The sequence below is a fragment of the Triplophysa rosa genome, linkage group LG23 (assembly GCF_024868665.1).
Source record: "Triplophysa rosa linkage group LG23, Trosa_1v2, whole genome shotgun sequence".
Taxonomy (NCBI): Eukaryota; Metazoa; Chordata; class Actinopteri; order Cypriniformes; family Nemacheilidae; genus Triplophysa; species Triplophysa rosa.
Genome location: NC_079912.1, coordinates 9649737 through 9676566, shown reverse-complemented (window position 1 = coordinate 9676566; position 26830 = coordinate 9649737). Strand labels below are relative to the sequence as shown.

Below are 26830 nucleotides of genomic sequence, written 5' to 3'. Positions count from 1 at the left end.
AGGAAATGAGCTACAGAGCAGAAGCCAGGAGGATACTGGCAGACTCCAGGCCAGCATGAAGAGGCTCTGTCTGGGCTGCCGGGACACAGTCATCCTCCCCTCCCCATTATGTCCGCGCCGGAGCTATGGGACCGTGACCCCGACAATGCAAAAGAATTTCCGCCGCGTTCTCTATGAGGCGGGCCAGAATACCAGAGGAGACGGTCAGAGGCGGCGTAGAGGAGAGGGACACTAAAGGGATAAAAGTTTTCGAAGTGTGTGTAATGTGAACAGTATGAAGAATACAATGGTGAATACATAACAGACAAATTGTGTTCTTTGAACAAACTCTTAACCCTAAGCGTTAAACTTTGTTGTCAAGGAAAGGTTTACCTTTCACAGGAGATGTCAAAAATGCACATTGTGTTAATTTCATACTGTAAATAAAACAAATCAAAGCAAATGAGTGCAATCCTTCTACATATGTGCTTATATCACTGCTGTTCCATTTGTTCCCTGAAAAAATAAAAAAATACATAGAAACAAATGAATGTTACAGTTTGCACTGATGTTTATGTGTTTCCGAGACAGAAAGAGGGAGAGAGAGAGAGAAAGAGAGAGGAATGATGGGACCATAAGGGAGGTGCAGAACAGCAGGACAGAGTGTCGAAACGTTTGATTATGAGTCCCATCAAGTGATCAATGATTTCATTAATAAGACGGATCATACAGCCGTCACCGTGCTGACACCGTCGTGAGAAATGATCCCGCAGCACATTTACCAACACCCTCCCTCTCGGGAATACCGGAATTACCCACCCCATACACACACGTCCATTCAACAGCTCCCGTTAGTGTAACAGCCCTACACGGAGCGGAGGAGGAGGGGCAGGTCGGACGGGACGAGAAATTAAAGGCTTGTCAGGATGAACGTTTCGGAGAAGGAGAGAGACAGGAAGAGGAAAAGAGAAAATCCATTTTGAGGCCCCATTTTCAATTAGGCTCCACAAGCTGTTATCACAGGTGTCGCAGAATAGGGCGAGCGAGGAAGAGTGGCTGCTATCCGCCTGCTGAAATGAACCCTTATCTCTGCGCCACAAAGATGGGCCCGGACAGACTATCTGTAAATTACTTTCTGGCCGCGCTGCTAACAGGAACTTTATTTCTGTCATGATGACATTTGCCTCTATTTGCTGTTGATCATTTAAATGCCCGCTTAAAAAGAGGGGCGATGCCTTTGACTCTCTCTCTTTCTGCTCGCCTTTTATCCTTTTCACGAGTCCATCTTTTTTCTGTTAAGTGCTATTATTGCTTTTGGGGAATCTCATACGGTCACACTAAAGTGTGGTTTTTAAGAGTACATCGGTACATTTTATCATCAAAAACAAACAAATATAAAAGGCTTTTACTGTTTTACTGATAGGATACCAGTGCTGGTGCCGAAACGGTGCCCAGTCTGGAACCGCTCCACTTGTTTCTACCAGTAAAAAAACTAAAATGCGAATATCAACTACACTGGACCTTAAAAACTTCTGCTCTCAAACCAGAACCAGCTAACATAAAAGACCAGAAATGTCCACGCAACTAAAGTTTTCTGAATAAAACCATCATACAGCTATAGTCAATTTTAACTATCTGTAAAATAAAAGCATTTTTGGTATTCATAGGCGGATTCATATAGTGAATTTACTTATAAATATATATTTATATAATTTCTAACAACCGCACGAGACACTAAATTGAATTACGTGAATGTTAAAATATGTCCTCAAAACTAAAGGAAGCAAATGGGGAAAAAAGTGGAATGTCTACTTGTGGGCAGGTCATGCAGTGACATCATCATTGGGCTCAAAAGATCCATTTCTAAAAGATGCTACATTTTCTTGAATAACTCTAGACTAAAGATGCACCGATATATCGGCCGATAATCGGTATCGGTTGATAAAAGCATTTTTTTACTATGATCAGGGTGGATAAATCCCATCAATCAAAAGAGGACAGGATAATGCAATGAATTTGAGCTCTTTATATAGAAAATGTTAAGAAACATCACCAGTTAGTCATTATATGATTTAATAAAATTCAACAAGTTAAGAAAAATATCTTGGTCTCTGTATCAGCAGGTATCACTCTGAATCATTTCATCCTTCTAGCATTCACAAGAATTCACAACAAACCAATAATCCAGAAACTTTCGTCAGTATCTCTCTCTCTGAATGACAGGTGCCTTTTTGCCCCTTTCTCCTTTTTAATTAACAAATTATCCCATGACGACCAGGTTTATTCAGCCCGGGCGCACAAGCATCTCTCTCTCTCTCACCGTCCAGGCAGCAACAATAGAATCAGGGGACTTTGTGGTCCACCTGCCTAGCAAATGATGTGAGTCGAGGAGGAGGGACGCCCCCTCCCTTTGCCCCTTCCAAAGAGGACCAATCAGGCCATTGTGGTGGCACAGTCGGTTCCTTTGAGCTGTCAGGCCGGGGGAGCGGGTCAGCAAATGAATGGTGCGCGGGCCCGCGCCGCTCTTTAGCTAACCATGTGGGAATGCTCCCTACCAAGCCTGCACAATTACACACGGTGGCTAAACTTTTCCCTAAACTTTTGTGCCATTTGGAGTAGAAAGAGCAAAAGAGAAAAGTATCAGAGTGAAGGAGAAGGTATCGCTTTTATCTTTTGTTTTAAATACAATTCTGAGTTATATTATACTCTCAAATATGTCTTTCTTCCATTACAAGTTATTCTTTCTCATTTATCAAGCTTCTCTTTGTCTAAACTTCTCCGGCACATTCTCGATGTATTATTTGGGGTTTCCCCATCCACACATTGCTTGGATATGATCTAGGATCAGTTTCAGACTTTATCATGAGGAAAAAACCTAATACCCTAACCACCACTGGCTGATCTTGGGTCTGTCAAAGAGGTGGAACCATCGGCCAATGCCACTGTTGGGCCTTTCACAATTGCCTTTTGTTAGTCTTGAGGGGGCGGCGCGGGCGACACGGGTTAAAGTTGAGGGGGGTTTAGGTTACATCAGATAAGAGGTTATGAGTATTGGGAGACCAAGAGAATGCAGGGTAATTATAACCACACCAGGAATGTGTAAGCTATCTTATGGCTGTGGTAAGGCCCTTTAGGGAGCAGGTCTAGGGTCTGCTGTGATGGATAGCTCATTACGGTTCTGTTGAGAGCTTGCGGTCAGAGCTGCTTACTGGAACCAGGGCTTATGAGAAGATGAAAAACTTTTTAACACCGGTATGTCTATTTAGTAGATTTTCCATCATACACTGTCTTAAAGACAACTTGTAGAAACACTCAAAAATGTCATAGGTCAAAGCCACACTACAAGATAAATCACAAATGAGATCTCATTATGCTATTGATAGGTGCAGGACTCTCCCTGTTTTTGCAAAGAAACAAAAGTCTCAAAAGCAATGCTCAGATTTGCTCAGACACCAAAGTGAGCGAATGTCAAAGATTTTAATTTACCTCAAACATTTGTCCTTCCAAGACCAAAATGATCTCAGCTATGAACTCTAAATCAATGTTTTAGCTGTGTATTCTTTTTATATGTCAACGATTGTCTCATTTCAGTATTTTATGTCTCCTAAGGAATTTTAGGAGAAACATCCGAGAACAAGTTGAAGAAACTGAAAACACTCAAGCACTAATTTGTATTTCCTGGATGTAGAATCTATGACCATGGTGTTTTTAGCGAAATGCTCCAACAAAACTACAGGAACACTATAGGCGGTTTCATTGGACACACGCCTGGCTCAAAGTTAACTTCCGGTCTGTGTTTGTTTATCGGTCTGGCTAGCGGCTAATATTATTACTATTTTTTTTATTTACATGAATGTTAACTTATATTCATATTTAATTTAATTTATAATAATATTAACTTTAATATTAATATTTAATTGTAAAATATTTGTATTAAATAAACAATTTGTTGAATTATTTTAATGTTAATTTGATTAAATAAACAGCTTGTAGAATGGGTCGTGTAACTTTGTCGCATAAATTTAGCCAAGTAGCGGTTCTTCTACTGATAACCCAAAATAATACTGGCTAGATATACTTTTAACTTGCTAGCTAATGTAATTTACTTGTTATTTCTTTTGCTTGTTTTCAGAAATAATCTACAGGGACTCTATTCTTTGCGGATGTGTACCCGAAGTTAAGTTTGGGCCACCAAAGAGTGCATGCGCAGTAACGTTTGTTTATGTTGTTGCTTTGAAACAGTCCAAGTCACCGACTCACAATTTCCTTTGAATTTTCAGTCAAACTATGCCTTAAAGACACCTTTTATAATACCAAAAATATAATGAATTGTATTTAGCCAAAACTGTTGCTGTGTAAATCTGAAAGTGCATTACGTGACCCCTGAAAGCTGATCAAAACTTCAAATTACAAACATGTTAAAACTCGCATGGGGTGAAAGATGTCATGCCCTTTCATTTAATAAACCGCTTGCGTGGAAAACAAAACTCCTTCCCGTGGCGTGTCGAGGGTGATGGTATTCATTTAAAAGTGAACCCCTGGGTCTCTCCCATGAGTGTGGGATTGAATCCCGGCCAGATGATCACTGCGGCAAACTTTCCAAGACGAACCTTATGTTGTTCGGAGGAGTAATTACCCTCGCATTACAGAGAAATATCCACAATCAGTAAGCCAAATTACATCCATGCTTTTTCCACAAAAGTAACGCTCTATCCCCATCTCTAACCCCCCACCTCTAATTAATGAAAGAGTGCTTGCCATCTGGGAATGAATAACAGCGAGAGAGCAAGGGAGAGAAAGAGAGGAGAGAGAGAGCTCATAAGAATTAATGGTGCCCTCTTCCAAAAAAATAAGGAAATTCTTTTCTGACTTCCTGCCATATCACCAGAGGCTCTCGTATGGAGAGGTACAAAAAAATTGAGGACACAAACACACACACACACACACTAACGAATTTGTGACTTTTTGTCACTTGAAATGATGAAGAGTGTATCAAACAACATGCTGGAAACTGCTGGCAAGTAACGCTTGTAGATTTTTGATCTATAAACGATGCAGTGCAAAAACACATCGGAGATATGAAATAGAGGGAGAAAAGAAGTTTAAAATCCTGAGAAGTCACAGGAGAGGTTAGAGAGCTGGAGCTGTACCATTGGAGGTAGTGCTGGAGGCCACAGCCTTCTCACTGATGTCTGTACGGGTGGACGTGCTTTTGGTGGCTATGATGGTCTCCACCCTCTTCTTCTTCTCCGCTGCAGAACTGGTCTGGGACTGGGTTTCCATGACGACTGCGCATTCCTCAGTACCTCATCAAGATGGGATGCCTGCAGAATCATGTAAGGAAGAGGTCAGAGGTCAGCGGTGGGAGAAACAAGCAACTTTGTGTTATGCGACACTGACATTAAATCTTTAAAAAAGAAAAGTAACTTATTAACAGAATATTCGCCAAATAACAATCACTCCTTTGGTATGGATTGGATTCATATGGCTAGGCTCTTATCACCCTTTCACTCTGTACAGAAAGAGCTTCAGTTCAAACCTCATTTTGTAGTTCTAGATCCCTATCAAGGTGTCTGTTTTCTTAAAGGGATAGTTCACCCGAAAAACACAATTCTGTTATTATTCTGTCATTACGTATTCACCCTCATGTCATTTAAAACCTGTATGTGACTCTTTCTTCTGTGGAACACAAAAGAAGATATTTTGAGAAATGTCTCAGTGGTTTTGTGTCCATACAATGGAAGGCAATGGGGGCCAGTGCTGAATGGTTACCAACATTCTTCAAATTAAAAATATCTTTTAAAAGATTAAGGTAAAAGATAAAAGATTTTAGAAGTTTTAAAGATATGGTTGTTGAGTGAACCATCCCTTTAAATTTTATTTTACACTTGAAAAGGTGACATTTAGGTACAGTGGTGTAAGTTTAAACCAAATTTCTTATTTAAAAAGACTGCATGTAATGAAATAATATCACAGATTCTGCCTTTGTGAGTTTATGAATGAGCAATAATTGATGGAAATATTTAGTCTGTCTGTCTGTCTGTAATGAAAGCATTGTAATACCTAACAACATTTCTAATTGTTCTCTGCATCTCTGACAGGAGTAGGTTACAAGAGTAATATGGAAGTAGCTGTCTGAGGTTTACAACACAGCTATTCAACTTTGGAGTGCTTGAATCTCCAGAGGAGAGGTGTAACCATGCTGAATGAGAAGTGAGGAGGGGGGTGCAGACAAACACAGTTAGCTTTGTTTGTTTAGGGGCTTTTTTCTTCAACCACTTGAGTGTGAGCGTGTGTGTGTGTGTTCACTTTCAGCTCAACACAACATCTGTTACCTATCCTGGTTAACCAAGATAGAAAAAATCTAACAACAAGCATACAATTATCAAGAGTTTTGTTTTCGTTTTGGTTGTTTGTGTTTTCCTCGCCAAGAAAATGTTTGCTTGTGATTGATTAATTGAGATAAATAAAGCTTGACAGAAATGTGTGTTTTTTTAGTTCGTTGCTACGCTGGAACTTTGAAAATCGGTGTAAAAAAAACTCCCGAAATCCAGTGTGCTCTGACTCGCATTACAATAGAACACATCTGACGAGGGAGCAAAGGTAAAAAGAACTCAAAAGAGCGAGGCAGACAGACACAGACTCCCTCAACACTTTTATCAAATTGCTTTTGACCTCTAGTTAGTGAAAGAGTCAGAAATTTAAATTCATAATCCAAAAACTTGAAAGAAACCAGTCATAAAATGAAGTAAACTGAAGATATAGTATAAATGAAGGTTTGGGGAGCACAGGAGAGAAATCGAGATTTACACATTCCTGTGGACGAGCAAATACGGCAAGCTTGTGTCCATTCAAGCATGGCTGACGTTTCTTTTGTGTGCTCTACCGGGCGGCCAGCCGTTCAACTTCAGCAATTAAAACTGGGACCTTTTCACCCATAATCCCATTGACCTGGTCTGTGCCACCTAATCCCACGGGTGTTCAGAAAGCTCACCCTCTCCACCCATCTACTCCCTTCCCCCAAACAACACTCCTTTCCATACTTTTATCCTGACTTTTTCATTCCTTTGCATATCCAGCATCCTAAACTCTCGATGACAAATGTTTATTTTTGGTTCATTTGAATTGCTCAGTTTCCTTTAAATTGGATATAGAGACATCTTTTCAGTATCAACTTTTGTATGTCAAATTGTGTTAAGATGTTACACAAGTTATTTGATGTGAATGGGCCTTAAAGGAACAGTTCACCTTCAAAATGAAAATCCTGTCATTTTAAACCCGTGTGATTTTTTTCTTCTTCTGCAAAGCACAAAAGAAGATATTCTGAAAAATGTTGGTAACCAAAAACCATTCGTCCCCAATGACTTCTATGGTATGGACATAAAACCAATGCCAGTCAATGGTGACCAACGGTTTTCTCTACAATATTTTTAAAAAGATCTTTTTTTTCTGCAGAAGAAAGTCATACGGGTTTAAAATGACAAGGTGTACAAATAATATCAGAATTTTAATTTTGAAGGTGAACTCTCTCTTTAACTTTATCACATCCAGTGACCTATGTACAGTGTGTAGGTCAGTCACACAATATTTAACAAATGTAGAATGACACACAGAGATAAGCTTACTTCTCTAATGTGTGAGGATGTCAAAGCCTGGTATATCTGAACCCCCTAAATTGATGAACATTACAAAAGAATGCATTAAAACCAGTGTTTGGTGGAACTTGTTTCTCAAAATAAATGTAAATTCTTTATTAATGCTTATTTCTTGTCCTGACAATAGTCCCACTCCCAATTAGCTGCAGGAAAGAGAAAGAGTGTGCTGGGTCATAATCCTTTCTCACAAAAAGAGAAGCGATTTACCAGGTTTAAAATACCGCAATTCTTGCTTCTCCAAAGGAAAAAGTCTTTTTTTAAGCACATTAAGCAAATCAATTTAACATAAATTATATGCTCTGGTGACAAAGGCGGAGAGTTGAAAGTCGGTTGTAAATGTAAATCAAAGTCGTGCACTTAAAATGCACTTCTGACTCATTAACTGGCTTGATCCAAATATGAACTTGTTTGTAAACATAATTCTCCTTCAAAGACTTTGCTTCTCAAATGTGTACACTTCATACTTTATGATGGAATGCATGGTTTCTGGTTGTGTACAGGTGAGAGGATTAGATTCGTAAAGGTCAATCTGAGAGATTCTGGGTGTAGTAGGTATGTGAATTATAACGGTGAATAAAAGTTACATTCATGCACACGTCAGATTAAGAAATAATGCTAGGGTTCAGACTGCAGTTAAAGTACTAGGTTTATATTTGTGTATGGCAGATTTGGAGTTTTGGTTTTTGAAATGAAGGGTTTAGGGTGTAAAAGTGGGTGAGGATCTGATTACTACAGAGCTGCGTTGTAGCTCCCTGAGAAAACCTCACGCTTAAAACAGTTCATGTACCAACAAAGGGGTGGTGAATACACATTATATACAGTTGCCTACGGTGCAAAAGTTTGTATTTTCACCCCAATAAAAAGCTTTTAAACCAGCTATTTAAATCTTTTGCTGTAGTGTTTCAGTAGTAAATGTCAGTTTACTTTACATACATTCATTTTGCCATTATTTGTGATAATCCAGTTAGATTTTGGTATGCACAAGATGTGTGACAACAGTCCGTGCCACCATTGTCACGAACACTGGGGGAAAAGAACCCAATCGCAGGCAGGCGGGGATGAAGGGGTTAACAGATAAACTTATTTTTACAAAATAATAACAGAACAAAACAAAAACCAACGATGGGGGCAAAACACAGGTACAAGAAAATCACACAAGTAACAGGGACGTAAACTGACTAAATACTAGACTCACATAAATTTAGACAAGGATTAAACTAAACTAACACTTACTACAAAGGACGAAACAGGAACAGGTGATACAGCTGGACATGACACGAGTACATACACACGCAATGACCGACACAGGACAATGAAACATGAGGGTATTATATAGGGAAGACAGACAAAGGATAACGACACGGGGCAGGTGTGGGTAATTAAACACTCAGGGAAAGATAACGAGGAAACGAGATGGCGGGAACAGAGATGAGACACTGGAGAGAACTTATATTATTGTCAAAAGGACAACAATATGTTTCTCTCCACACATAACCAAAGGCTTTGTCATGACTCTGCTACAGGACCAAGAAAAACATGACAAAATGAAGCAGAGCCATGACAACCATTGACTGCCATGTTAGGAAAAACTGCTTTATAAATGTCTTTGTTCTGTTGAGCACAAAAGAAGATATTTTGAAGAATGTAGAACAGCAAACAGTTCTGGGGCACTTTTGACTACCATTGTATTTTTTCCTACTATGGGAGTCAATGGGGGGCAAAATCTGTCTGGTTATAAGCATTCTTCCAAATATCTTTCTCTGTGTTCATCAAAACAAAGAAATGTATACAGATTGGAACAATATTTTAAAAAAACATCAACAGACTTTAATGTTCATTTTAAATACTTGAATTTAAAAACATTTTTTATAAAAGCGGAAGGTGTCAAATGGGTTGTTTCAAGGACAAGTCCTCGGTGAGCATTGATCACACTACGCTAATAAGATTAGCCTACTCTTCACGCAGAGTGTCCTACAACCTTTTCCACTTAAGATGCTTTACAGGAAGCGGAGAGGGACCGCAAATGACTTTCACCGCTGGTTGAGCCCAGCGCGTCTTACGTTCCCGGGTAACAAACGCACGACGATGTAATCTTAATGCTTACACGGTTCCTCTTTTGCGCTTGCTGCTCAGTAGATAAGAACGGTATAAAGGATGTGCGACAATACCAAACCTCTAGTGAGCGCCGGCTCCTTGGCTTATTAGCAGCCTTGTTTGTTTGTTTGTTCTGTCCCGCACTGGTTTGTAAGCTGAGAGGGAGAGAGAGAGTCAAGACATAAAGAACAAGGGACCCTAAAGACACGTTGAAATGAAGGAGCGGTTTTTTCTCCTTTACTTCCCCCAGAGCAGAGTCGTTTTTTGTTGTGTAGCTGTCTCGCAAACGCTCCTGACAAGACTCATTTTCACGCCGTACCACAGAGCTCATGTCTGACGCTTTGCATGCTTTATTCTCATAGATAAATGAAACGAGGAAAACGCAAGTTCAGCTGTTCGCTCGAAAGCCACTAAACTTCTAAAATCTCATTCAGGGTCTGGCGCACAGACAAACGGAAAAATGCGAGGTGAAAGCCTGGAGGGTTGGTAATGAAACAGAAATGCATGAAAAAGCAACACTGACAGTTTCTCAAAGTGCATTCAAGCCCACTAGAAATGCAATTAGTGAACTCTGTAATAATTAAAGCAATCTGTAACATTTGACTCTATATCGCCATCTCTGCGCAAAGCATAAAATTGCAGGTTACAGTACATAATACTCTTTTTGTAAGAAACGCTGAACTGGGTTTTTTATAGGCTACTTAATTTCAACAACAGCAAAAAGTTATGGATTGCAGCTTTAAAAAAAATTGTTTTACATACTTTACTTACAAAACTAACAAAGATGTTGTTGCTATTATGCAATGCTCTTCCAGTTACTGTCTTTACAAAAAATATCTCATACTTATTGAGCTGTAAACCATTCATTCCTGCCATGCAAAGAAGTTTTATAAAAAATCTTGTCTGTATTTGATTTCTAGAGTGACTGAAGTTAAATAATGTAACTATTACGTTGTCAAATTCTGAGATTTTTTTACACTTTTGAGCTTTACAACTGACCAAACTGGCAAACTTTGCTAAATAACAGCACATTTTCACCTAAATCAGGCTCAGAAATGTGCAATATTACAATACTGTACCACAGTAAAATATTAGTCTGACATTTCTTAGTCTAAACTGAAGTAACATTGAGCATCCTCACTAAATTGTGGGGGACGAGAGATTCCCTCGCAATCTCCATCTGATGGTGTGCGCACGTCTTTACTGTACTGTACGTTTGGTGATGTGTGAATGTGAAGTTCAGGTACCTGAAGAGAAAGAAAGAGGGTTTCCCTTTGCTTATGCAAAACATCCATCCAGCCAGCCCATCTTTCGCTTCTTCTCTCCATCTCATGCACACACAATGCTTGCATTGAATGAGATCAAACATAGATGTGGTGAGACTGCTAAGGCTTTTAGGGGGGGTCTCGCGCTTCTCTCCCCAGGGACCCGGAGCAGACCTCAGTACCTGTCACATCTCAGTACCTCACAAACTCACAACAGGTACTGTTCACCTCAGAACGCGGTTCACCTCAGGAGCTCCACATACATCCAACTGTTCTACTTTGACTATATAGTAACAGATAATCTTACAAAGGAGGACCTTTTTGCATTTTGGTCCCTTCTTCATTGCTTTATAGACCTGAGGAGATACAGTATACAGTATATTGGCTTTTGATGTTGTTTAAAATTAAAGGGATAGTTCACCCAACAAATTAACTTTTAAATTAAAGAATTACTTCTATAGCAGTTAATGGTGCCCCAGAACTTTTTGTTTCCCACATTCTTCAAAATATCTTCTTTTGTGTTAAACAGAACAATGATTTTAATACAGTTTTGAAGCAACTCGAAGGTGAGTAAATAATGACAGAATTTTCATTTTAGGGTGAACTGTCCCTTTAATTAGAAGAAATATAAATGAGGCGACGGAAGATATACAGAACTATAAATTCTGATGCGAAATGTTTGAGATCAGATTGAAATTTTATTGCAATCTCTGGCATTTTAGAATCACATATTGTAAAGTTACGCAAACGCCAAGCAAAAGTCTCGATTTAATCTAATTTCTGTCTAGAAGAAACAATCAAGATATTAAAGTGAACTCTTTATATCTGATAAGAAACTAAATCTCGCATTGCTCCATTACTCAAACTGAATTTAAAATGCACACAATTCATATGTACAGTACACACACACACACACACACACATTGTGTCCTATCAGACAGATGAAGCAGAAAGAACTTATTAGCCCCACTGCTATAAAACCGAAGAGCAAATTATCCCATAGCTTCACGATTCATCAAGCTAGACCCCGGTCCCGCGGCCCCCTCCCCTTTAAACAGCCCCCCTGGAGAAGTCATAATGTTTACTTAAAGACAGGCTGCTGCTCCCACAGGCATGCTCTATTAGTCCTTATTAATTCCTATACAGACCCTGGCAGCCTCGTCATTTACAGCTTATTACAGGCCAGAAATTAGACTAGATGAAGTCACACTGCAGTATACAGCTCTGCCGGCAAAAGAGAGGGGGCTGAATACAAAATGAAGAAAATGAAAGTGAGAGAGAGAAAAAGATGGATGAACAGAGAGCAGAGGGGAGAGAGGAAAGGTCAAACGAAGAGAATGCATTACTTTTAATATACGCAAAGATAAAGACGTGGCGGATGAGAAGCGAAAAACGGTGACCGACCTCTGAAATGCAGGGCAGATAAACTTATCGAAATCAAGAATGAGGGATGGTTAGACACAAAGAAAAGAGTATTGTATTAAATGATAAATTATCTCTGGAATATATAATATACCATACACACGTATATTGACAGCATTTAACACACCTACAGCCATGGAAAAATGAAGAGACCCTTCAAAATTTCCATTTAATCAGCATTTCTAGATGTATTGTGGCCATTCCAGTCCAGTGTCTTTTGAATTTCAACAAAATCATCCAACAGCAATGTGAAAGACTGACTGCAACACAAGAAACATAAAAACTGTGATAAAAATGAAGCATCACATGCAAAAAAATCATTTAAACTTTTCCTAAATACATTATTTTAACATAACAAATATTACTGTTACATTGCTTAAAAGTGAACACTAACTTGTTTTTTGGTCTGAAAAATATACAGAGCATCTTTTCTGTTATTTTGACCTGTTTCTCCAGTTTTCCTTTTCTGCAAATAAATGCAAATAGAAATAATATTCTTGTTTGAAATTTTGTAAAAAAATATTGTTAGTACTTTACAGAATGAAACAAAAATGACCATTTTACCTCTACACAATAACTATAAATAGTACAAAGTATAAATAGTTTTAAAATCAGAAAAACGGTCTATGAAATGGTTTTCCATGGCTGTGTATATCGGCTAATCTCAAAATGTCCAAATGTCAAGTAAACAGTCTACCGGAAAATTATTATACTGAAAGGAAGGGTCAGACACATCAGTGTTACACAAAGGGAAATATTTTAAAATATTATAAAAGTTAAAAAAATAAAAATTCTTAAAAACAACTAAGTCCCTGAAAACTTTTGTTTTGTTTAGTAATTCCATCCTTCGGCAACTAAACTTTACCATAATAAACAGCCACACCGAGTTGTCTGTGTGTGTGTGTGCGTGTGTGTGCGTGTGTGTGTGTGTGTGTGTGTGTGTGTGTTTATTCACTCTCTGTAACTCTGTAAAGAGTCAGAGTACGCACCTCCATGCACTGAATTTAGTTGTGTGTATTCCTCTGTAAACCAAAGGCAAATAAAGCTGTTGAATGCAACAGCGAGAGGAAAAGTAAGATGTGGGACAAAAGCACCAGGGAGGCAGGCACAGAGGGAGTTCTGGAAACTTCTAACGGCCGCCTGTCTCACCACACACGCTCAGAAACATCTTCCACCTGCAGCTACACAAGAAGACGCGAGCAGCCGCATTGAGGCAGAAGCTTCGTCTGCGCTCCTTCATCATCATCATCCAAACCACCATATTAGTTCTCGCACACATAGACGCCAAAAAAAACAGAAACATACTGTATTCCAGTCATAATGTAAATTATACACACATGCAGCCTTAATGTGAAAGTGGTGGAAAGAATTGCATCAGTGAGCAAAAAAAATGTATTAAAAGTTGGAAGTTTTACAGCAAACATTCACATTAATCTATTCCTTTCTCAGTTTTTCCATGTGAAACCATAACAGTTAGGATCAGGTCTCTTATATTAAAATCTATCTCAGGCATTTCAACAGCGTAAATTTGACTGTATGTTTGTTGTTTCCAGTCTTAGAAATGTTGTGCATCTAACTACACGTCTACTTTTTCTACATCATAGTCTTTTATAAGCAATGCATTATGCAGGTCCAATTGAAGCAAGACATTATTAATTCAGCATTTTCCTAGTACTGCACAATATTTTCCTAGTAAAGTACAATCAACGTTAGCATCTGAACATGCACTACCCAGCATGCCGCTAGATTAACCGATCAATCTCCAACAGGTGTGTAAAACATCTGCAATAATAGAAATCCATTAATCCCACCTATCTCTATACGCACATACACGCTCATGAAAACCGATGTCTCCGCACACACTTTGACACAATCAAATTAGAAAAACACAGACAGCCACTCATTAACACATTAACCTAATCTCACGCTCGTAATTCCACCGGTGTGTCGTGTTTGCGTGTGTGTGTGTATGTAAAAACAGCGACAGGTCTCTGGGAGTTAATGAGTTTACACGGCTTGTTGAACGTGCGAGAGGCACTTTGCATTGATCTCCTTTCGCTGTGCTAGAAGACAAATCACTCCGGCTCGACTCTCATCTCGACCTCTCACTCTCTAATCATATAAACACACTCGCAATAACAGCGCCATTAACATATGTCACATCCCGGGACACGCGCAGTTTAACCAGCATTAACCGGACAATCTTAGCGCTTGTTCCTTTGCTCTTTTTGCACACTTAAAATGTCCTAAATTACTTGTGAAATCTGTCGGACGGAAAACTTGTATTTCCACATTTCGTGTTTTGATTTTTTTCATAAATCATTACTGTTGGTTACCATTCCTGTTTGTATAGATTTAACCAATGAAAGGTAATAAACAAAGAAGTTTATTTGTTAAAAAAATATTTTTCTTCCATTTTCTAAAATTAGCAGTTGTGGAGATACAAGGTTTCCGCCCAAAAGTCTTTTGTTTAAAGTACAACTTTTGCAAATGTGTTATTAATGAAAACCAATCTGTTTTGTTCGATTGAGTAAAATCTGTCAATTACTGTGTCAGTTGGTAGCGGTACAAATTACTCGTATGTGTAAAAACAAGCAAAATCAAGTTTACAATAAAGCCCTTACAAGTAAGACTATTCCATGATGTTGTGAAAAAAAGTGGTAAAAAAACATGAATCTGTTCGCCTTTACACCATTTACACATTTCTGCTGTCACAAAGCAATATCGTATCAACCTTAAAGGGACAGATCACCCAAAAATAAAAAATCTGTTCCAAATCTGTATACATTTCTTTGTTCTGATTAACACAGAGGAAGATATTTTGAAGAATGTTAGCAACTGACAGTTCTGGGGCACTATTGACTACCATAGTAGGGAAAATTTCATAGTCAAAAGTGCCCCAGAACTGTTTGCTTTACTACATTCTTCAAAATATCTTCTTTTGTGTTCAACAGAACACAAAGAATTACCCAATATTTTTCCTACTATGGTAGTCAATGTTGCCCCAGAACTGTCAGTTGCTAACATTCTTCTCAATATCTTTCTCTATGTTCAACAGAACAAAGAAAGTCATACCGGTTTGAAACAACTAGAGAGTGAGTAATTCACATTTTTGGGTGAACTATCCTTTTAAGTTAACACGTATAATTATATAACACGTAAAAGTGTTGTGGCTAAACGTTTTTCAAGTTTATTTCGGTGAGATGCATTTATTACTATGCCTTGCCCTTGCAAACACTGCAAGTTCATTTACAATCAATGCATTTTTCCTTCATTTTAGCCACCTGAGGAACAAATCACAATCATTTTCTGTGGTAACCAACAACATGCCACAGATGCTGTTACAAAGCTTAACTCCTGCTGAACCCATAACATTCCTTCAAAAGGGCTGTAACTTGCAGAAACATAATTGCAGTTATGCAAGCCTGACATCTGCAATCTCCATTAAAAATGTTTATTCAGGACTTGTGAAGCTCTTCTAGTATAAACCTGCACAGATCCTTCACTGATCATTCTCACAAGCAAAACCTCACTATCAACCAAAGCTCCAACCCTCTGAACCTGCAAGACATAATATAGTCAGCCAAGTGTCTATCCTGCCGGAGACCTGAGATGCTATCTCAGCAGCGGAGAGGGATTTGGTAGGATGAGTTGGAAAGATCTCGGCTGAGTTCAGTAGAGTCATTCAGTCTAATAGGAGGTGACAAGTGCTTAGACTGTAGCACAAAAAGCCAAACAACATAAATAATTCTAAAAGCTAAGGAGGCCCCTTTGTATGTGAAACTATACCCCATGAATACACTGTCGACACACATGCCGGCACATGACACACGCACACGCATTTCCAGGCATCTGAGGTTTCCTTCAAACCTTTGTGAGAGCGGACGTATACACATCTAATGTATACGATACCCATCCCAAAACTTACTGTACACTTATTTATACCTAAATGCCAAATACAAACACGCAAATAAAAGTCAGTGTTTCTCGCAAATGTGCTTTATATGCATGAAATAACTCACGCAGGTGGGCAGACGTACACACGCTCTTGAAATGCATGGGCGGTAGAGACCTGTCTTGTAAATCTCTTTGTGAAAGCAGCTTTTGGGAGCTTACACACTGAGCTCAATGAGTAAAAACAGTCCCTGCTCAACTCGCTCTCTTCCTCCCATCTTTCCTTTTCACGTTGTCCTACGATCTCTCCTGATCCTTATTCCTCTCCCTTTCTTTCTCTTCATCTTCTTTACCTTCCTTTTTTCCGGCCACTTTTTACCTCCAAAATGTGCAAACAGCCCCCTCGCATGTTTCCCCCACGCTTTATATTTCACGGTTTCCCTTTGTTTACGGTGGACATCAGACCGCTTAAGATAGTATTCAATGAGCGCTGTTGTCACTATGGATTTTTTGTCATTTTGTCTACACGCAAATACATGGATGGGAGTGTCTTACATACATTTGTATCGGACAAATCACAGATCATTCCATTTCAGTGTCTTGCACTGTAAGCAACTTGTTTTAAACACTTAATAAAGAAATTAAAAGCCTCGTTTTAACACTTTCGTATAGCCGATACTGAATTTCAATCTGAAGGTACACAAGTACTGTACTTTTGATCGTTCAACGCTGTCCCGAAGATGCCTCACAAATGTGCGTCACAGTTTCTGACTGTAAGTATGCAAACCCACTTCTCCATTCACAAACCCCGGTCACTCCAGCCGCCCCGAGCTCCCGGTCCCTCTCTCTCCCTCAGCAATGAGTAATGTCCTGCCTCCTCTCAGACAATGACTTCGGCAAGTAGCCGCCAAACTGCGGGGCAGCGAAAGAGGGGGAGCGCTCCCGAGCGCCGTTGACAAATGGAACCTTTCCCTCTAAACCACGGCTGCTGGGAGAGCCTTTACGACAGCGCACGGTTCGCTCGCTGTCCGCTGAGAGCACGCCGCAACCTAAAGAGGCCGATGGTGTGTGTGTACCTGTGTTTGTGAGTGTGACTGAATAATAAATTCCGTAGTAAAGTCTAACCTTGTCCTCCTGCAAGAATAAGATGTATTTCCCGAGCAATCTGGACTCTCTTGATAAAAACAGCGCTTTGGAGTGTTATGGCAAGGGCTCCGTTGCGGCTCGGTGTGCACATTTATCCTGCTTTTTTCTTGAAATTTGTACTTCTGGTGTTATTCACGCTCAATTTGTTTGATAAATGTAAAAAAAAATGCACAATCAGATCAAAGTTACACATGCAATTCTTTCATAAATTGTTATTTTGTTGCATCTATGTAAGAAAGTTTTTTTTTAAGGCCCACAAACTGTAGCAAAATCAGTTAACACATTTGTATCATTGCATGCCAGTATAGGATGCAATCCTCCTCTTGTTCCCCCCGAGTGTTTGTGTGTCACTGAAAATTTGCCGTGGCACGCTAACATTACAAACAACCAAGCACTCTGAAGAGCCCTTCGCTCCCCTCCACTCCGAAAGCTCCTTCAGGGATCTAGTCTGTAAAACTTTTTACCTCCACCCCCTTCTCCCTCTCTCTTTGCTTGGAAGGATCTGGTCTTTGTTCCACAGGAGAGGGACCCCTCCAATAGCCTCTGCCCCCCCCCCTTAAACTCCCTGTGGAGTATTGTTAAAACAAAGCCCCCCCCCTCGTCCACACCAACCCTCTCTCTCTCTCTTTCTCTCTCACTCACTCACTCCATCTATGCCTGGGCCCATAAACCCAGCACACTTTGCATGAGAAAAAGCTATTAGTCTTCAGATGCTGTCTCTCTCTCACTCACTCACTCCATCTATGCCTGGGCCCATAAACCCAGCACACTTTGCATGAGAAAAAGCTATTAGTCTTCAGATGCTGTGATGACAATGGGGCAGTCTTTCAAGCCTGCCTGAAATTTGCTCATATAGTTGAGTCTCCTCTTTTGTTTTAGTAAATAGGGACATTATTTATCTCGGGGAGCGGGGAGGTGAGGGCTTTGACATTTACTTTTAAGTACTCAGAGGGGACACAGAGAGTAAATGAAAGTGCAAACATGAGAGGAGAACAGAAGAGTTTTTTTAAGGATTTATGGAAAACGCCTGCCACATCACGGACTGTTTAACCTCTCTACATATGGACCTGATATTCAGTTGGTCCCCAGGTCTCGTATCGCTGACCCTGAGGTCACAGGTTAATTCAGTAAAATGTGGACAATTAAAATACTTATATTTAATAAGTATATATTGAATATTTATGTCTTTTGTTTGAAAATGAAATTCAATCTGTAGCTTGTCTAAATCCTGCAACATAAAATAAATGCACTAGCAAGCTCAAGATATGATTCCTCATTTTAATTTAATATAAAAAAGCCTATACAAACTACTCCACAACTCCGCCCACAGAAAAAACTGTTCTCAAAAATATTTACATCTTACTAGTTGCCAAACTCAAACTTAAGAGACCGGCAGTGCAGAACACGACAACGTCCATCAAACGACCAAGATCTGTCCCCTCTACGTGTGTGCGTTTTCAGCAGTTTCACATTTGTTCGAATACCTCACATCAAAGCCTACATCCCGACACATTTACAACACACGCCAAGCTGTCCATCACAAGTCCTTAACACACCCTGCCACCAAATGGGGAAGTACTTGTGGCCGCACTTCACACAACAGGTTTACGGACATTTTTACGACCGGACAGCGAAGAGCTAAGAAGTTCTGCAACCTGCAGCTGTCACCTAATTGAGAGAAGAAAATGTTAGCATTAACCACGACATGCGACCAAATATGTTTGTCTTTCAGCAGGGCAGGCTCCAGCTTAGCTCAGAAATATTCTTTCTTTTTTAACTTCACTTTTTATGTTCTCTCTTAAAAAAAAAACATTTTTCTCCCTTTCCCAGTCTCTAACCCGTCTCTAAAAGGGTAAATGGCCTGGCTAATTGGCAGGTCAATTTTGAGTTTCCAGCAGCCAGCCTTGCCAGTGAAAACAAACTGTCACTCTCCAACTTTGGTACGAACCTGCTCATTTCCTCTGACTGCCTGCAGGCTGTATGTGAATTAAGCGGGGGGGTGTATGTGACTAAACATGTGAATGAGCAAGTCTTCTGGGGCCTCGGACTCTCCAAGCATACGAGACAAGCTTTTTGTTAATGTGGTCCAAAAATAATTTGGACATTAAGTCACACTGAATAATGTATGAATTCCATTGCAGAACGAATGACAAAACCAATGGCATCTAAAAACAAAAACTAGGCCCAAAATCATTTAACTGGATATAAAGTCAATCCACACAGGTGTCATAACAAAGCAAAAGCAAGTGTACTGTAGTATATCGCATTAAATATGATTCTCCAACTAACTCAAACTGAACTACCTTCCTTTTATGAGCTGTTTAGTTTGAAATGTGTGCTTGTGCCACTTGCTTTGATATTTTGTCATCTAATGCAATGCAATTCATACCTAGTTCCTTTCATTTACTTAAGTGCCCACATACTTTTTGGGGCCACACACTGTATATAAAAAGAGAGATGATAAAATGAAAGGGGATATATAGAAAAAAAAGAGAAAAAGAAACAAAAAGAGAAGGAAGGGGTCGCCCTGACATAGAGGGAGATCTGAGGCATGCCCTGAAGGGATGACTGGGCCTGGGGATTAGAAGAGAGAGAGACAGAGAGAGAGAGCGAGAGAGAGCGCAAGCCCCCCTACAAAGCTATAGACGCCCTCCACCGAGACACAAATATAGACGAACACTTTTGACGCGCATCTACTCTTCCTCAACGGCTCAACTTCTCATCTGACGATTTTCAACTTGTGTCCCACAGCCAGAGAACCTCTTCCTCTCTGCCTAACTTTCTCTTTCTCCGCCTATTTTTCTCAACCGCTCTCTTTCCTTCGTTCCCCTTTCTCTCTCTTTGTGTCTTTTCATTTGATGTCAGCCGTATCAAGTTGAAGATCATCAAAGTGAGAGATTGCAGTTGGAAGCTGTTGACAGCGGCGAGCGGAAGCAGAGAGCCTCAGCGCAAATTTGGTCAGGTGCTACTTGTCAGGGTCAAAAATGCTTAATGTGGGGAAATGCAGATATATTTAGGGAACAAAATATGGAATTTTAGTCCATGATTTTCTCTGGAGGCGAGATGTAAAAATCTGACAATGGTGAGGGGAGCGGAACGGGAGTTTGATTCTTGATGAAATACCACATGCACCAAAAGCCTAGCAGTCATCTCCTGCCATCACAGATCTATCATAACAAATCGCTTTATGTACTTCAGTGTAAAAGCAATCAGCTCAGCCAGGCTGCTGAGACATCAACTTGTAAAAAAAAACACTCTTCACCATCACACCACAAACCACTACGTACGAAAACAGAGCACTTCCAGGATGGCTTTCTGCTATCAGTCTCAAAGAGACACTGAAATTTCCCATCCATTTGTTCCTTATTGGTTTGGACAATAAGCACTGCGCTATTCAAACTCGCATTAGCATCTCAATGCCCCCCTGTTAGTCATCACAGTCCCACATGCACCTAATGACAGGTAGAACTGCTTTAGGATGCTAAAGGACCCTGAGGGTGAAGGGTACAGGCATCCCTCTCAAACGCCGGGCCTAATCTGAGGGTTTATGCACGCGGAGTGGGAGAAAGGGGGGTGGAATGGCATTGTGGATAATCGCGTGTCATCTCCGCTTGTTAATATTAGCCAGTGACATAGTATGCTTAGTACATCGGGCAGGAAAGGGGAGGCGGGCGGCAGTGACCCGCTAACCTTCACTACTGTTCTGCAATGCAGCCGTGCATCTATTAACATTAAACTATGATGGACTCCTATTTGAGAGACTCTTGCAAGGAATTGCAAGTGTGGGATTAAAGATATGAAGTCAGTTTTTCTCTGGTTTTAATCTGACTGCTCCACTCAGTGCATGACTCAGGGAATAATTAATGTAGAGCTCTTTGCAAAAATTACACCTGTTTGATCAAAGCATTTTTCACTTAAATGCTATTACAGATTATTTTTATTAATGTTTTATACGAAATAACTGGAAGTCTGTGAAAAATTGCTCTGAGCACATGCAATCATGAGCATTGTATTCTGTGGTAAAAATATATTTCATTTTGTTTCAATAAACAAAAATAATAAACATATCTTATATACCATAAACTAAACATGTTCACTAGATTTTTTTGCAGATCAAAGCTTTCAATGCTAGGATTCATTAAATTATTCACCTAATTATTTACCCAATTTACCAAAATATTTTTTATTAAAAAACTACAACTACATATTTGCTGCAAAAATACAGCCGTCAGATAAACACTAACTAGAAAACTCCAGCAGAGGAACTTTTTGTAATCATGCTGTGTCCTTATCAGGGAACACCTTATCATCAGTGTGCTCAAATTTAAGACTCATTTCATAACAACTGAAACTCCATTATGGACTTCTATCAACATTTGAGCTAATATTAAATGAAAGAGAACTCTACATCAAATCATATTATATCATCTTATATTTATCCTGTGTCACTCAAGTCGTGCAAATTTATTGTAATAATTCCTTGGATATTTTGTAACATAAAATACAATCCACAGTTTACCTGTTATATGATCAAATCTAACAGTTAGCACTTAACCTGTACACAAATCAGCCTTCGAGTATATGGGGAGCATCAATAAACATACAGACCTTTCAACAAAAATTAACAATTAGAGTGAAACAGCTTGAATAAAATGCCCGCATTAAACGAATGTAATTTAAGAACAAAATTTAAAAAGTTACACATGAAATAACAGACTTAAGGCAGAATGAACAGAACTGGAAGGCCTCTTGTATTTCAGAAAACATTTTGGTACACTTTACAACAGCGTCTGTATAAAACACGTTCCTGTAAATATTTATAAAAGCAAAAGCGACGTGTAAGACTTGCTGAAACGTTTTCTTTATATGTGAATTTTAATGTGAAGTTGTCTGTCTTTAATTGCGCGTGTCAGGGGGGATTTGGCGGGGCAAGAACGTTCCGCTGCCTCGTGAGTACAGATGATCTACAAACTACCTGCCTTTTCCAGCGCCTGTGTCCTCAATACACACTGGTTTCACGCCAAAAAGTTTGGAAAAGTTTTCATCAAAATTTACACTCGTGACACATTATTGCACTAGACTCAAACGTAAAATGATCACCTTCACTGAAACTAACCAATAGCCTACGAAAACTGTAAATAGCCTTTTAGGTTTTAGGGAATTTTATCAAAATAAAATTCAGAGGCAATTATTTTAATTGCTCATCATTAAATTAGTCTTCTTTTTTATGCTTACGTACAACTAAACTACAACGCCTCAATTATATTCTTAAGTAAAGAGCTCATTCATGCATTTTACAAATTAAAATCGCGCATAATTATTTTAAAATTATTGGTCTGCATACGACCGAAAGTAGTTATTTTTGTTAGTACTTTTTTACCTATTATAGTAACACCAACTATTTTTTCTAAAGCGCGTATATTTCTTTCATCCTTAGGTTGAGTAATGGTCTGTCGTTTTGCTTTTAATGCTTTTGTTCAACTGAGTATAAAGTGATAAATGCCTTAAAAAAATCCCGAGACTGAAATGGTAGTGAAACATGATGCCATGTAAATATGTGGGACACAACTTTTCTTCAGGACCATGTCCAGAAACCTCTCAAAAAGCACATACACTAAAAAAAGGTTTCATACAACACTGTCTTAAACTCTAATGCGTCTTAATGGGTTCTATTATTCACAACTAATTATTAATGTAACAACTGTATAACACTGGGATACTTTCAAAACATATTAACAGACCAATAGGGGCCGCAAGTTTTGCATTAAGTGGCCGAAGTTTGCAAAACGGCTCTGCCGAATTTTCACTGTAGCCTACCAGCAATTCAAGCAATTTAAACTTTGTTTATTAAAGTATTCATTTCATGTAAGAATTTACGCCAAACTGTCAGGGGTATCGCATCTCGAGGTTGCAACTCACTTGAAACGCTAAACCCCTGACAGAAGGGTGCATTACACTTACCCCCTCTTCTTTTTTTCAAAACTTTCACGAAACCATAGAAAAAAGCTGCACGAGAGCACATTTCGTGAACTTACTGGTCCGAAGGTGGCTTCCCTCCAGCTGCCGAAACTTTTCTTCCCTCTCGCTCGCGCGCAGATGCTCGTTGCGGGGACTCTTGGCTTCTTTAAGACTCCAAAACTGCTCTGCGGAGTTTTTCTCTCTTTCCTTTTTCCCTCGTCTTCTTTTCTTTCCTATATGCGCTTGGCAGGGGCAGCACAAGCACTAAACTAACAACCTATCCTTGCCTACATACCTAAAGCCTCGCAACAAAGTCTAGCGACTCGCGAAACTCCTAAATGTTTATCGCAATAAAGTCTGTAACGGATATTTCTCGGGGAAAGATTTGAAGTGTGGAGCTCCAGCTGCCCTTTCCCTTTGCGTGACTCCTCCCTTTCGGAGAACAGACACACTACCTCCCCTCTTTTCTTTCTACCCCCTTTTTCCTCCCTCCCTCCTTGCCTTATCCCAGCGCTGCTTCCTCAGACGGAGTCACGTTTGAAGCATACTGGAGAGGGAAAAGCATGCGGTCACACTGTATACTTCCATGTGTCCTTGCTCCTGCCTTAAAACAGATGTACTTTTTGAAGTTCATGTTTAAGTATATTTGGCAAATGACAGTAAAATGCTTTCTGCTATTACGGTTTATATAATATTTAACACTCATTACAAATGTTTAAAATGAAGCTTTGGGTTAAAACTTTTCGTTAAAATAATATACGGCATTTAAAAAAACAGAATCTTAACCAACTTTTGGATAAGATACTAAAATTATATTAAAAACAGTTTCTGACGTCATGTGATCACTAAATCGCACATTCAAAAGTTACAAGTCAAGTCAAATTTAAGAATTCATCAAAACATTTAGAAAGACTTGGTTTCTTGGTTTTCTGCATTTCAACAACAAAAAAGAAACAAAAAGCCAAGTCCAATATGGTATTCATTGAAAAGAGGGTTGTGTGAAAATGACTGATATACCCTTATGGTAAATGAAACCAGCTGAATTATTAAAATAATTATGATTCTCATCAACTGGCATCTTTATTTATCATACGAATCTTGGAAAACGGTTAGCCTACTCGAATATACTAATTTCATTACTTAGAATGACTACAATATTAGGATATTTTAATCAATAGTGTAGGGACTGAAACTTAAGATATATAAGAATGTGTTAAAAAATCACATCTTAAAAACGATCCTTTCTTCTATATTAAATAAAATCCTTACCACACTGCTTCAGCAGCACAGCCATCCATCCTAGATCCCAGGAATGTGGAAAATGACAAGTGCGTACAGCAGAGGCCGGGAATTCTGTCTGCAGGGAAAACCTTAAAGAGAGACCTAAACATAAATATCGAAAGGAGAACTCGGCATCCTAGGGTTATTCCTAATCAATATACATAATCAATATACAGGGAAATTAGGCTGTTAAAAAAGACCTGCTGGGCTCACCATCAATCAATGGGCCACTGACTGATTTCTCCACAGTAAAAAGTCCAATTCTAATCTCCTAAACAGGATCTGGCTGTGCGTGTGGTCAAGAAGTCAAGTTCAGTAAATGTTCTTTTAATGCCTTTTAGGCTATATTTGATATGTCTGCAGAGAGGAAAAAACTCTCACTGATACACAGTATGTTAGACTTTGTAAGGCTTAAAAATGAAAATTAAATAAATGCTCTTCACACATGTATTAAATGAATAGTTCATCTTCAAAATGAAAATTATGTTATTATTTACACGCCCTCTTGTCATTTAAAACCTGTCTGACTTTCTTTCTTCTGCAGAACACAAAAGAAGATATTTTTAAAATGTTGTTAACGGAAAACCATTGGTCCCCATTGACTTGCATTGGTTTTGTATCCATACTAAAGAAGGTTAGCATGTTGGTTACCAACATTTTTCAAAATATCTTCTTTTGTGTTTTGCAGAAGAAATAAAATCACACTGGTTTAAATTGACAACAGGGTGAGTAAATGATGACAGAACTTTAACTTTTAAGGTGAACTATTCCTTCAAGACCAGTTCAAAACTCAAGACAAGAGAAAAATGTACTCTTTTAGTGGGCACGTCCATGCAATATCACACTTTTGTGTCAATAAAATGTTGCTTACCTGTAAGTTTCTAAAGCTTGCAGGAAACATTGTAATTAAAAGCATAAATTAAAATAAATACAAAACTACATACAGTATTTATGTAAAGTATACAGTAGATAGATCAACAGCCCATAAAGGAACATATACAGCCCAAAGGAACATTTTTAGAAAATAATGATATTAATAAACAGGAATTTGTGAAAAAACATAAACAAATATACCATATACAAGATATAAAAAACAAGCCAAGGAAAACCAATACAAAACTACCAGTTAATCAGCGTTAACAGCTGCAGATTTATAGTTACCAAAAAGGCAGGAAAAATAGCTAAGCAAAACCCTCATACCAAGATCGTCCATTACACATAACATCACATATTTATACAAGTCAACCAGAAAAGCCACAATCATGTGTGTTTATTTATGTATTTGGACACATAGAGAGTTCTGATACATTTGTAATTCATTTAAACAGTGCCACGAAGTTCTTCATATTTAACCAGATTTAAAAACAGATGGGTGAAAAAGAATGTGAATGTCCATGGCCAGACACATATTCAGTAACACACGATACACCTTTCCATTTGTTAACTCGCTCTCGACCGCTGTAGTCAAGTGGATGGAATGATATAGAGATGTAGTCAGTCAGTCAGTCAGCTCTCTTTGTGAATCTCTCTGAGAGAGATGGATGAGACAGAGAGAGAAAGGGTCCGCGGAGAAGAGGTGGAACGAGAGGAGGGGTAAGGCAGAGCGGGGATTGGGGGTGGTTAGCTGCTCCCGAAAGTATTCCATCAAAGAGGAGCCGGATCCTGGGGATTGAGATTTTGCCTGAAGGCAAGTAACCGTTGGTCTCCCAAGAACATATTCCAAAGTCGGCCTCGAAGAGCCAAAGCACACATCAAAAGCTGCGGTGGTGCCAAAGAGGTTCTGGAGGAGAAAGAAAGGGTACAGGTTCCTTCTTGGCCCCCTTTGAGCCTCTGATCTCACCCCAATTAAACAAGAATTCCTGACTATTCCAGACCTGACTCACATTGACGTGGTGCACACCCTAAGACTTATCTAACAGTCATTTTAACATGCACATACTGTATATAAGACTCCAGATGATTTACTTTAGGATAATCTGCACTTAATTTTATTCAAACCAATTTACAAAGATATTTTTTGTCAGGACATGCACTCGGTGGGAATTGAACCCATGACTTTGGCCCTGCTAGTTATGAGCTCGAAAAAATGCAAACTTTTTATGCAAATATTGTACACACACAATACAATTATATGCA

At 39.1% G+C, this 26830-nt stretch overlaps 1 protein-coding gene across 1 annotated transcript in view; it reads right to left on the bottom strand.

The window, feature by feature from the left end:
- Positions 1–23834, bottom strand: part of gli3 (GLI family zinc finger 3) — a 119217-nt gene extending 95383 nt beyond the window's left edge. Inside the window, exons 1-2 of the mRNA XM_057322795.1 lie at positions 23491–23834; positions 5130–5303 (exon numbers count right to left, since the gene is read on the bottom strand). Of these exons, the coding sequence (XP_057178778.1) occupies positions 5130–5262 (133 nt within the window). The 5' untranslated portion in view covers positions 5263–5303; positions 23491–23834. The remainder of the gene's footprint in view (positions 1–5129; positions 5304–23490) is intronic.
- Positions 23835–26830: the final 2996 nt, after the last annotated feature.